We start from the raw sequence: 13,660 nt of genomic DNA on the forward strand, positions 1-13,660 counted from the left end.
CCTCACATGTGCCACCTCCGGTTATTTCTTTTTCCTTTTTTTTTTTTCTTTTCCTCCAAGCATGTTATTACTGTCTTATGAGTCATTTCATTAATCCAGAGAGAAGGCTAGAAAACAAGTGAATAAACACCCTGCTTCACAACCTTCTGTCTGCACTGTTTACTTCTCTGCTAATGAATGAACAGCTAAAAAACAGAATTATCCTAACTGGGGACATTCAAAGGGACATTATCTCTTTGTCAATAGCTGCTGCCTGGGTTTGCCAGTGATTACACTACATGATCAGAAGATGATCTCTGAATGTTCGCTCCCAATGACAGTGTAAATATGAGAGAAAGTCTAGAAAAACAGTGGAAAGAAACATAGTTCCAAGTTGAAAAGAGCACAGGAGTCTTTCATATGATCACACCTTCCCTCTCATAAAATTATTAAAAAGTGGTGCAAGAAACACAAAAGAGCTGTGATGCCAGACACAGGACACCTGTCTCCAGCAGCACAAGGTCAGATCTCTCATACGCACCGTACTGGAACAGCACACGCTCCAAGTTCTGCAGCTCACCTTGTGCGCGTGGATCAGGCTCTTCATCCATCATGGACATGGAAGGCAACTGTCTGAAAAGTCCTACTGCCCCCTTCACAGCTGTCAGAGTGATCCTATCTCTAGTGACATGAATAAAGACAGAAGATGAAGGACTAAATGAGAAACAAATTCCTGTAGCCTTGGTCTCGCTCTCCAATGCAGGAATTACAGGAATTCAGGGTCTAACTTCTGCCATCATGGAAGCCTGGGCTTTACTGCCCTTGCAGTCCCACAGCTGCAGAGATAGATACAGATGAGCTGATGCTCAGAGTACCCCGCACTTCATCCCAACTCGTTTCTTTGTTGCTGCTCATGCTCAGATTTGGAATTTAGCCTAACGTGTATATCTCTGCACTTCAGTGTAGAGTTGAACACACTTTTCTCTGATCTGCTTTCAAAGAGAATCTATTAACTTCTGTATCAAGGACAGCTGATATTCAACCCCTGAGCTAAATACACAGTCCAACAGAACATGAAATTCAACATTTGGCCATTAGCTAATGAATTCTTTATCTGTTCCCATTGTAAAATGGGAGAGCAGCTCGTACCTGTCTGCACCATGTGAGTAATATTTCCACTTCTGCGACAACTGGTCACATGCAAGGTTTTGTCTCTGCCAATTGTCACACAAACAGGGGTTCCTGCCGAAAACACTTGTAGAAATTGCTGCCTACCTCCCTGTGTCCTCCTTAATGTGAATATGCTGTCTGTGCTGCCTGGGCTGGACAGAACAACTGGAGATCGCTGGTCTATGGCTGTGCCATAACACTGACTTGTGTGACCTGGACTTCTCAGGACTTAGAAGGAGGGCAGACAGTTCCCAAACCCAGTCCCAGTCCTCACAACAAACATGCTGACATCATTGTAGCTGGTAGTATTTCAGATTAAGACTTAATATGTCACCACACTCCTTGAAAGCTTGTGACAGACAAATCAACACAAAGCCAGCCTTCAACAAATAAAATAGCCTTTCCCTAGCTCCCTGTAAGACTATTTCAACGGAACATAGTTTCTTCTTATAATCCATTTGTTTCAGGGAAAAAGAAAAAAAGAAGAAAAACCCTGAATATGACTTAAAAGTGGTCAGCCAAGCGCCAACCACCACTCCACCACAGACAGTCTATTTGCCCCCTCAGCTGCCAGACAGTGCAGTGGGCTATAAGCGGGGAGGGCTGCCAGCAGCCCTGGCTGGAGGACCATGTTCTTGCATCCACGTGCTGCGAGTATAAGAGGGCCAGCCCTCAGAGCAAACCTACTGCTCAATCCTGCTCACCAGGCCAAGTACAGGACAGGTTCTCCTTCTGAGCTAATACCTTCTCTCCTCCGACACAGGCCTACAAGGACTGGGCCCCCTCTCAGGGACAGGATGATAGGGCACGATCTGCCAGGCAGCTTCCCACAAAACTCAAGTCTCCTACAGAGCTGAGGTACAGACAGTGAATACTGACAGCCAACAAACTCTTTAGTTCCCCTGCCATGCCTCACCATCTCATGCAGAGTAACGGGCAATTCCAGCCTGAGTTCCTCCCCACTGCTTCCCTCCTCATCTTGTGCTAAGCCATGTCCAGTGGCAGGTGGGGAAGAGACAACAGTCATGAAACCACACAACATTTACTGGCATTAATGCTGCTGTGGGAAACAAAAACAACAACAAAAGCTCAGACTGGTTTTTCTGAGGCTTTGCGCCACAGTATATATCTCTCCATACATACACACATATTTGATTTGTACTTCTGAATTGAAAGCATTTGGGCCACAACACTTCCATGTATACTTAAGATACGTCATTTCAGAGATGTAAGCACACAAAATCACTTTTGACATGGAAATCACTACACAAACAGAAGACTAGCCTGTGGTTTGGTTTTTTTAATAATAATTTTGGCAGAATAGTATTTCTGATTAATAGAAGTCTGAATTAAATTTTTCCTTTCATGTATGCAGTAGTTAATTCTAACCAAGCAAACTCAACATTTTCAGTTGCCTGGATAGCACTAATTAAAATTTTCCACGTTATTACTTCAACATTCTTAATCATATGTGGCACACAAATACTAGCTTTGGTTTTAACAAATATGAACTTTCTCTTCAAATTTTCACTAGAAATAATTTTATGAAGTTGGGAACAAAATCTGCTCCAAAGGGAAATATACAAATCTCAGGAATCCTTCAAAAAAAACCAAACAAAAACAAAAAAAAACCCCAAACGGTTCAGGCTTAAAAGAAATGCTTTAAAATTGACTTGCTTAGTACAGAACATCACCACCCTTGAGGTTTCATATAAAGTAACTCTTTATATGAGACTGTAGTTATGGGAAGAAGGTTTGATATGCTATGAAAGCAAGCAATAAGAACAAACTAATCATTATTACTGAGTCCCCGTTAGCCAGGCATGTAATTGTAACCTGAGCTGACAGAAGCTTCAAGTGATGGCATCAGATGCCTTATGACACAGAGTCACGTATGTTGGGAGCTAACGACTGCTTACCAGACAGTTGTTCCAGGATCCTTGAGGAGCAGCTTAAAAACATGACAAATTAACTGGGAAAACACTTCATAGCTCTACCGAGTGTCAGCCAAGGTTTGAGCTGGATGCAGAGAATCTATTATGAAACAAGGAGGCAGACCTAGCTGAGTCACTTTAAATCAGGAAATTCAATTCCTTCCTACTCCTCAGATCTAAAATATCCTATAGCAAAAAGCTTCTATAAGATTTTTTTTTTTTATGTTTAGGAAAGAAACTCAGATACTGTGGGCAAGTCTCTCTAAAGTATGTATGACTTCCAAGCAGTGTAAAGTACATCAAACTAGCAAAATTAAGAAGAAGAAAATCAAAGGATTTAAAAGGAAGATAACTAGATCATCTCATTTTACTCACTGTTGTTAAATGACATATTCCACACGAAGACTTAAAAGGCAGGAGGAGGAAATAAAAGTATTTCTGCTGTAAGTGGCTACTTCTCAGCGACGTCATGTGCGACCAACACCAAGAGATTTTGGACTAGCAGGACTACAACCCTGGACACTAACTTTACAGAGCCGATTGAAAAAAACCAGCTTAAATCCCATGGGAAATGGGATTTTAAAGTTACAGAATTTCCTAAAATTTAAAGACATTTATGCTGTATAAAGCTGAAAAGAAAAGCAAAGGTTAAAAGATCCTGTGCAGGAGCTGAAAGGGCCGATGGCTCTACTTACACCCCTCCATTCACCACAGCTCCTTGGGTACCAGAAGCACGACAGCCCCTGGGAGAAGTCTCAGCAAGGCAAGCCCAGCAGAGCTGCTCGCCACACCTCCAGGCAGGGGGCTTCTGTGACCCTGAAGGAAGACCAGCAACCATTTAGGGGGGGTACCTGTAAATATTGGAGAGTACACCCACAGCTCTTTCTCAAGCAGGAAGGAAAAGTATTGAGTTCTAGCTGGGTTCATCTCTGTGGAGGTCTTCTATTAATCTCAGAAGGAGATTTTTCCTACTATTGCTTGGAGCTTTCCTCCTTAGCATTTTACATACCATGTTGTTTTACATACCGTGTTGTTTCTTTTTTCCTGCAGGTAGTAGGATTCCTTGAAAAACTTCCAGTACTTTACAGTGCAAGAAGTTCAGAAGTAAAAGAAAAGGTGATATAAGTGTAATTGAGCCAAAAAAGCATCGTTGAACATTAGCCTTGAGACAACTAATGAGATTTTTACTCAAGAGAAAAGTCAAACACACAGTGATAACGTGTAAGATAGAAATACAAAATGTCTGAATGCAAAAAATAAAGTTAACCTCACCTTGAGAAGATTTCTGCAAGCAGAAAGGGAGCTCACTCGGGCAACTTTGGGAGGGCAGAACTACTTAATCTCCAAAGCGTATTTGTTCAGTTGTTCCTTGCTCTAAAAAAGGTGTATTATTTGGTATACTAACAGCATTTCCTCAAAAGTGTAATTTAAAAATATTGAGTTGAGCTCTTGCTTCAGACTACCTCAGAAAAAAATGGAGTCTGTATTGTATATCTATCTTTAGGAAAACAAAATTATTTCTAAATTCAGAAACTGTTCTGGGTTGGAGCAGCAGCTAATATCCTAACCAGAAATTCCTTGATCGTTACTCAAGAGGTAGATGCATTAAAAACCCTTAGTCCTCCCTCCTCCCCCACCAGCATTTCTCTTCTAACACATTCCATTCTAATTTTAGTCTTTTGAGAAGTTTCTTTTCCAGATCAGCCCACTCTTTTTCACATTTAAATAATTTTCAGTTTTTTTAAAGAGCTCAGCTTTAGCAGGTGTTTCAGTAGCTAAGCAATAAGAAATCTCTTGAGAACATCTTCCACGTTTCCCAAATGGATCAGCCTGGAAGTTTTGGGAGAATGTTATTAGGCAAAATAACCATGCTATTTAATTTCAAAACAGGAATAAAATTCTTAAGACAAAAGAGACAAAAGGACATGCTTCTAAAAAGAAGCACTTACGCTCACAGTTAACAAACAAAGAAGGCACAACAAGAAACAGTTGTTACACTAGCAATACCGGTAATTAACTTGAATGCAGTAAAATTCAACAGAAATAAATATAGAAGCTTAACATGGAAAAAAAATGATGCAACTCCTCTTTTTTTTTTAATTATTCAGCTTCATTGCAGCCTCAGGACCAGGGATGCTAAATGGTTTGCAACCATGGACCCAATAAGTACATTCCAGCAGCTCATAGTGGAAAAAACCCAGTGTGCTGTCAAAGCAGCAGAGACTTACCAGTAACTTGGGCCCTGAGCCCCACACAGCTAAAACACGCTCATTACTGAACTGAAGCAAGGTCAAGACACCTGCACACCATCCTCAAGTACCACACCTCCTCACACAGAAGATAGCCTAACCCTTCGTGACACCTCCAGCTATCTGAAAGCTGCATTTTCTCCTCTTTCGGCTCCTGGGAGTTTTAAAATGCTGCAGCAATTGCTTCTTTTTCCAGTCTTCAGTAGTATGAGGAAACCCGCTGACTATGACGCCTCTGTGCCTTTATGCAGTTAGAGCAGACCTAGGAGATCTTGGCACCTGGCAGATTGAAGAAGCAGGAAATGTAATGCTCAGCATCATTTATAGACTTACCGATATAGATGTTCCTCTACAGTCACAGGGTTATCTTCCGCATTTCCCTAGAGTGAAGGAACATCCTCCTCCTCCACTGGTAAAAAAGACTAATAAAAAGTTGTATCTATCCTGCTACATCTGTACAGAGGTAGCACTGGCAGTAAAAAAATAAGTTGGAGCAGACATTTCTTATCTTATCCTTCAACATGACATACCATCCCTCATTTCTACTATCTTTGCCCCATTAAAGTCTTCTAACTGCACAGACAAAAAAAAAAATTAAAAGTCCTATTTTAAAGCTGTACTTAATACTCAAAAAGCATTTTCTTACCCGGTGCAAAGATTTCAGGAAAACATTTCTTCAGCAAATGTTTTACCTAGGACTGCTCTAACCTCAATTTTCCAGATGCGAGATGCGTTTTAGTAGGCACACGAAGTAAACTTGCTTGTTAGCTTGCAAGAATTTTAAACATTTTTTTTCTTTGAAGTTTTGAGTATGTTTTCTCATCTCCCAAGTTTGCTTCCTTGTCTTCATCCTGTTCAGCCTCTCTAAAAGAGAATTAACTATGTTCATCCTTGGCTACACCAGATCCACTGCTGAGAACAACCAGGGGGAGAAGGGAAATACTGTAATCTAGGAAAAACAAAAATTCTGGTATTTCCACAAAAAAACCCTCCAAAACACACACCCTTGGAAGAAGGGAGTTCTCCCACATGTTAGTTCATTCCCCACTTGCCTTCACTTCTTTTGTCCCTGTCGTTTGTTAGTGAGCATGAAAAGGCACTAATGAATGAGCTGGGGTGCATCCTTAAGCACAAGTTTTCCTCCCATTAAGTGCAGCTACGCTGGCTCCCATGGCTGGCTTCATCCTCAGGCTAAGCACGCAAATATATCAAACCAGCTGGACACAGATTAACACCTCTCCCCTACCTTTAACACAGGTTTAAAACAGTACATGTACTTATGATCACATGCAAGTAATTAAAAGCTTTGGTTCTCCTCACTAAACCTTTCTCAAAAGTGCCTTTGTCTGAACATAGGCCAAATAAAGCCTGATTTGAAAAGAGGACGAGAAATTAGATCAAACTGAGTATGTAGCATTCTCATTATCCCTCATGTCAGACAAGTCAGAAGCAGTTACATAATTGGGCCTCCAGACTCTAGGCAGTGAAGTGTTAAGAGAGAAGAGCAATCCCAGGACTGCATGCTGGGTTTTGACAAATAGAAAAACACAGAAGTAGGCCAAGAGCTTACAATCAATGTTTTTTTTTTTAATTGCACCATGGCGAGAAATAGTTCATCGTATGGCACGTGTGGTCAAGGAGGTAAGAAAGTTTCTAGTGCAAGAAATGGAAGAGCAAGGGAGGGAATTTTTTCCGTGTACGCGCTTGTGTGTGAATCGGAGAAAGTGCACTTGCGAGTGAGTGAGCAAGAACGTGTGTGTCTGAGAGGAGTGTAGTGCAGAGAAACACAAGGGGAGGCAGCGGCCCATAAGGAATTGCTATGAAAAGGAATGGGGGTGGGGAATCATGCACAGTCCTTTTTTAGCTTCTTCTGTAAAAAATAAATAGACCTTTTAATCTGTGTTCTCCTTGAAGCTTTCTCTATTGACCATTCATTTCTTCATTCCCTTCCCAGCTCTTTACCTCCTCTATATGGCTGATGAATATGCAAATGCATAATCAGTTCTATAATAGCCTATCCTTTCTAAAAACAGGCTATAAATTTGGATCCTAAGCAGCAGGTTCTAAAAAGACTATTATACTATATGGCTGGGGGAAGAGGCTAGACCCAAATACCACCACAAGCACACCAGAGTTCTTTATAATGTGTGTGAATGCAGCTAGAAGGCAGAGCCTTGATATCACGGAGCCGGCAGCCAGAAAGGCAACATCTTCTGCAAGACGTACACACGAATCTCATCACGGCTCCCCGCGGGGTGGGACTGCACCCGCTCGCAACAGGCAGTGCTCCCTGCAGGCTCCAGCAAGAACACTACCGTGACACGAACCCCAGGACCCCGCAGGTTTTGGTTTGGATTGATGCCCGCTGCCAGGACCGCGGGAGGTGTGGGGAACCCCCAGTGACCTGGAGGGGGATCGTCCTGGCTGTGGAGTGGGGCGGTGGGCGGCAGGTGGCACCCCGGGGTCTGTTTGCCTGTCGGAAGGTCTCTTTACATCTGAAGAGACACACAGCTGCACCCCCAAGGGTTAAAACAGGACCAGAGGCGCTACACCCCACTAGCGGGGCAACAGGTTGAGGGTCTGTGCATTGCACATCAGCTGCTTCCCAAGCTGCTCCCTAGGAGCTGCCTCCTTTCTTCTGTGAAGTAAGCACAAACACTTGTGTACAATACTTGCATAAAGTTCCTTGTCTGTCATTTTGAGGCCCTCCTCAGGTTCCCACCGGGCTTTACAGTATTCCTGGATGTTGTCACTGCAGGGTAGAATGCAACAGCCATTAGTCCAAATTTAATGAGACGGCCTAGACTTACTACACAGGGCGTGAAAGCTCAAGGTGCTGTGCCCAAGGGCATCCACCAGTCCATCACTCCAGCTTCTGAACTGCAGTGCAGCAAAGACTGGAACCCCACAGGAAGGAACCAGGCCCAGATGTGCTTTGCAGTTCCCCATGGAAAAATACGCAGGAACAGCTACATGTCTTCAAGCTCCAGGCTGAACTGACAAGCAGGAAAGCATCGATGGAAACTGAGCACTCCTGCTCAACTTTTGGGCAAGACAGAAGCAAAAATGTGGGTTGCAACAGTTTCACTACCACTAGCCAGGGCAGCCAGGACGTCACTACATTACACCCAGGCTGGCCCTGTACCTGGGACAGCGGGAGCATGAACCACCCTGATGGGGCACAGAGGTGAGAAGGCAAGAGTGATGTACATAGGATCCTCAAAAATCTGGATAAAAGGACAGAAACTTGGATCTGGCTATAATCACAGCTCTTGTGCCTTGAACACATCACAACTCTTCATTCATTGTATTATCATTCACAGGTAATGAACAATACTTGCATAATTCATAAGAGTAACATGATAAAAGAAATAGAATCATAGAACAGTTTTTGGCTGGAAGAGACCAAGATCATCGAGTCTAAGAGGACACGCTATAATCACAGAGATATCCAGATAAACATGAAATAATTTTAAAATACATCTTTGCAGAGATTAATGGTTAAAAACAAACCCTTGTAATCTTAAAAAACGCTCCAAATTGAGTAGCCTTTGAATATGGACGTCATTGCACACTTTACTTCTCCCTCTTCCCATCACCTTTAACACAAATGTACCTCGCAAAGCAATAAAAACTCTGCAACATCCCAACAAAAGCAGGGAGGACAGGAGGAAGGAATGTCAAAATATGATTTATTAAAATTAAGTTATAAAACCTTAGGACCAGTTCATAAAGAAGCATGAAAATCTCATCTAACACTTTGAAGAGGGGAGCAGGGCTCCTCAGACAAGGTGCAAAGCCTTGACCTGATCTGTGTTGGAGGTAACAAGATCTACGTGGTGGTTAGATTTGACAATTCAGATCCTCTCTGGAGCCTTGTTTTCTTTTTTGTCTTTTAAGATTCTTCCAAGACTATAAACATACCAGCACTCTGTGTGCATACCACAGAGTAGTTTTTGCCTGCATCACTGGAAGCACATGGTTTTCATCCTAGACTGAAAATACTTTCACAAGTATTTGCATCACCTCAACTAAAAAAACCCAACAAAATGCAGGCAGAGAAAATATTTTGATCTCAAAGTAAAACCAATTAGCCAAGTAAGGCTTGGATACCATAAAACAAGAATTAGAACAGGAAAAAAAACCAGTGAGTGGATATACTCAGAGGTAACCTCCCCTTGGGCAGTGAAAAATCTTTGGATTTTCAGAAACACTGTCCAACCACCGCAAATAAAGTAGCGTCCTCCCCTTCCCTAACCGTAGGAAAGAAACTAACTCCAGCACCCCAAAACTTGCTATGATCAGCACATCTTAGGCACAGGATCTGGAGATAATTACCAGAAGGGATGCTGGCAGACACCAAGGTCCATTCAGAGAACATGCATTTGCCACTCCTTCCTGAATTTCAGAAGTCTCTCTTCTGTATACATTTGCATGTCCAGCTGCACACCCTAGAGATTCTGGGTCCAAGAGGAACAATATTCTGTGCAGGATACTTTGAGCTAATTAATTCCTTATTGAAACGCTTCAAATAAAGTACAATTTAAATTAAAAACATTGCAAGAGAGGTATCTGACAGTGGCGTAGACATGACATAATGGTTACAGTTTAGAAAACTCACATGTTATCAAATGAGAACCCATGACAAACTCAAATCTTCACATGAGACTACATGAAGACTTTATGAAAATGGAAATGTACGGATGCCTTTTGCTGTAACAGGAATAACAGTTTACTGGTTAGGTTATATTTTGTAACTACAGGAGGCAAGTTTGGAAATACTGACTATTACCAATTCTACCATGAAATGCTGTCCAGAAGCATCCATAATAGAACTGCACCTGTGCTGCTCGTATAAAGAGCAGTGACATTTTTCTTTCTCAATATTCATGGCTGAACTACTAAAACACTCATAGCAGAACACTTGGCTTTTTTCTATTCCCAAGTTTAAAGTAGTAGCAGAAGTTACTCCTGTAGATGGCTGTTAAGCCTCAGTGCATTAGTACGCTGAGACTGCCTCCTGTTCTCTCCTCGTTTGACACAGTTAAAGCCAAAACAAAAACCCGTAACATTTCTGGTGTTACTGTACTTTCCCTAGCAATATGCAACAAAATCATACCATATACATCAACCTTTAGAAGCAAAGCCCTGACTCGAGTTACAAAAACACAGTCTTCCCCTCTTCACCGGACAGCTTCTTCATGGCCTCATTGCCTTTGTGGTACAGGCTGAGTTGATCATACTGATTTCAAATCGTTCCTTTTAACCTCTACCCTCCACCCACAGGTCCTTGGCTTCTCTCCTCATTGGTTACTGCACCCTGGGGCTGCAGAAGAGGCACCTGCCTGCTTCTGCTTCTTACGGCGCTTGTTCAGGAGGCGGTTGTTGGATGTTTTCAAGTCTTTGATTTTCACCTGATCATAGTCCACCCTCATGGTAGCCAAAGCGCTGGTCATTTCCTCCTGAAACCAAGGAAGCAAGTTATTGAAAACCCCGCAGCACGGACACCCCACGCTACTGCCAGGAGACTAACATACAAAAAGGAACCGTTCCTCTGTTACACTACAGCGAGAAATAGATGAGCCCTTTCTGCTGCGCTGGACTATGACTAAAGGCTTCGTTCTGCTCGTGGACTCACTCAGAAGGACCGACTCACATCGTGTTCCACATGTGAGCACGCAGGACCACACTACACTGGCCTAAATTCCACCATGCTCAGCATTTCTTACTGGCTGGCTCTGGGCTTCTCACACCAGGCTCAGAACACTGCTTTCCTTGCTCTGTTACCAAATTCTGCTAGCAGGAATTAGAATGAAGAGACCACACCAAGTTGTTTAAAAGTGCTTTAAATCCTTAGTTTGAATTTATGTTCAAGTGGAGGCAATTTTTAAACTTTTTAATAAGGTTGTGAACAAAAACCTGCTTAAGTAAATGAATGTCTTGGCATTTAGTTTAGGAAAGCAAAAACAATTAAATATTATGGAAATGTCGGTGGCCCAAGGGAATACCACAAAGCACAAGCTTAAGTAGTTCTCAAAAACATGAAAATCAAGAGGGCTGATGTTTGATTTCTTTGACTTGAAAGGCAAATGTTGCTCAGGTCAGGTGAAATTTCACCATTATGTGGCTCAACAGCTGAGACTATACGTCATTAATCTGAATAAAATCAGTCATCAGTAAAATACTACAGGAATGTTGCAATATCAAAATGCCAAGCACTATAAATGCAGAAAATCTGAAAGTAACTGTAAAAGCATGTCAACCTGATAAAGGCCAGTAGGAAAGAATTAAGGCTTGTAAACAATTTTTAGCCTGCCCTATAGTTTCACTTTGCAGGAAGCATTCAACTGTCATTTGTACAAACAGTAGGTAAGGTACCTGGTTAGATAAAGGGAAAAAATTCTTTTTTCTCCCCCATCCCTGGCCAAATGTTGCAACAAGACAAAGCTCAGGTTATTTAATGTTTTTATAACACAAGAATAGAGTGCAAAACCAGAACACAGCTCAACCCTCCCACCATGTCCCCCTACATTTTCACCATATTCTTCACTTCACTAGAACAAACTTCAAACTCCCTCAAGACTGTCATTCCTCCTCGGGGACCCTGTCCCCTCTCTGCTCTGGGGTTGCAGAGAGTGAGTCAGCAGGTGGCATCATTAATACCTTTGATCGCGAACATCATCTTGTTGATATCTGGCACAGCTCCAAGGCTGTCAGAAGAAGCTCAAATAGTATTTTTTAATTTTTTTAAACAGCTGTCATATATACTACTGTTCTAACCAGGACTGTTGATGCTTCCCTTGTCCAACATGCTTGTATTCAAAACAGCCATAATCTCTAAGGAAATAAGCATATGCAGAGAAGCCAGCCCATCCGAGCTCTTACCAGACTTCAGCTCAAGAAATCTAAGCTACGATTGACTCACTTTAACTTCATCCCAGTGGTCTTTATCTTCTTGCAGGACCCGTGCAGTATGAAGTGGAGTTGGCGGCACTGCCATTGATCTCTGAGAAAAGGGAAAAATACTGTAAGAAGTGTTCTGCAAAATCACATTTGGGAAGTGACTGCTTGCTCTTCTATGTGTATGGCAGGCATAAAACTTTATCTAATGTCCTTCGGTAGCTCTCATTATTCATGTTTCCAATCATTCCACAAGTGAACTCATGTGTGAAGTAGAAAAGGACTACAGTCCCCAAATGATAGTCTCTTTGAAGAACAACAGGAGCAAGAAATCAGTGCTGAGTTTCTTTCACTCTACTTCCTTCCAATCCAACAAAAAAAACCCATTTTCTGTAAATTTTTACGTAAATTTTACATTTTAACTGTCATTTCACTATTCATTTGTCAGTGTTTTAAAGTGGTTAATTTGACCTTTATTCTTCTAGGATTTGTTGTAGGATAATTTTTATTCTATATATACGTTAACTGAGATTACCAGTTCATCAGATCCTAAGTGTACCCAAAAGAGGAAATTACACTGTCATTCAGTTCAGGAGACAGTACATCGCCTGAGACGCTCTGCCACATAAAACTGAGATCTATGCTCACCTGCCATGAAATATCAGTAGATACTCGAAATTAGAATAAGGAACAATTTTTAAGGCATGAAGCACTGTTTCCAAGCTAAGTTCAGTATGCATCATGGTATTTGTTGCCGGTCCATAACCTAAACTGTAATTTCATTTGGATATGCCATCTTCCTTATGATTTCTACCCTATGCTGTCTACTGCTGTGGCATCCTACACCACACACAGCTGCCTGTCAGCAAAGTCTAGGAAGATGGCTGTACGTGTCACTGTAAAGTAAGCATTTCATTGGAACTGGAAGCAGTTCTTATATTCCACCAAGGTAACAGCAGCAGGTGCAAAAGTGGAAGCAGAAAAATCATGCCTCCTTCATCCTCTGGGAAAGGACCCTAACTGGTTAAAGGTACAGTTTTAGTAAGCACAGCTGGAATAAAAGAAATGGAAAACCAGCAGATTGGCTTTAGTGGTGTCCCTGAGCAGGTCTTGATGGTGACCTTCTATCTGCTTTGAGCTGCTACTTGTTAAAAAAATAAAATAATTAAAAATTATCTTATCTACAAGCTACCTAGAAGATTGTGTGCTCCACCTAAACTGACAATTTTTCAATTTTTGCATAGACCACAACAACGCTTCTGCCATCCATCTACTTAAAAAAAAAAAAAAGAGAGACAAACACCCTCCTCCACTGGTTGTGCGAGGCATCTCTCTGTACATGTTCCCACTTAGGGATTTAGGAAAAGGTAGAACACACACATTCACTATGTTGGTCTTTCCCTCTCCCTCCCTCTGCCTCCTGGGAAC

General features: G+C 41.9%; 1 protein-coding gene across 1 annotated transcript in view; it reads right to left on the minus strand.

Moving 5' to 3' along the window:
• Positions 1–10,421: 10,421 nt before the first annotated feature.
• Positions 10,422–13,660, minus strand: part of MAPKAPK3 (mitogen-activated protein kinase-activated protein kinase 3) — a 13,826-nt gene continuing 10,587 nt past the window's right edge. The window contains exons 8-9 of the mRNA XM_009869265.1: positions 12,258–12,338; positions 10,422–10,794 (exon numbers count right to left, since the gene is read on the minus strand). Coding sequence (XP_009867567.1) covers positions 10,636–10,794; positions 12,258–12,338 — 240 coding nt within the window. The 3' untranslated portion in view covers positions 10,422–10,635. The remainder of the gene's footprint in view (positions 10,795–12,257; positions 12,339–13,660) is intronic.

This window comes from Apaloderma vittatum, unplaced genomic scaffold, assembly GCF_000703405.1.
Source record: "Apaloderma vittatum isolate BGI_N311 unplaced genomic scaffold, ASM70340v1 scaffold20205, whole genome shotgun sequence".
In the NCBI taxonomy this organism is placed as follows: domain Eukaryota; kingdom Metazoa; phylum Chordata; class Aves; order Trogoniformes; family Trogonidae; genus Apaloderma; species Apaloderma vittatum.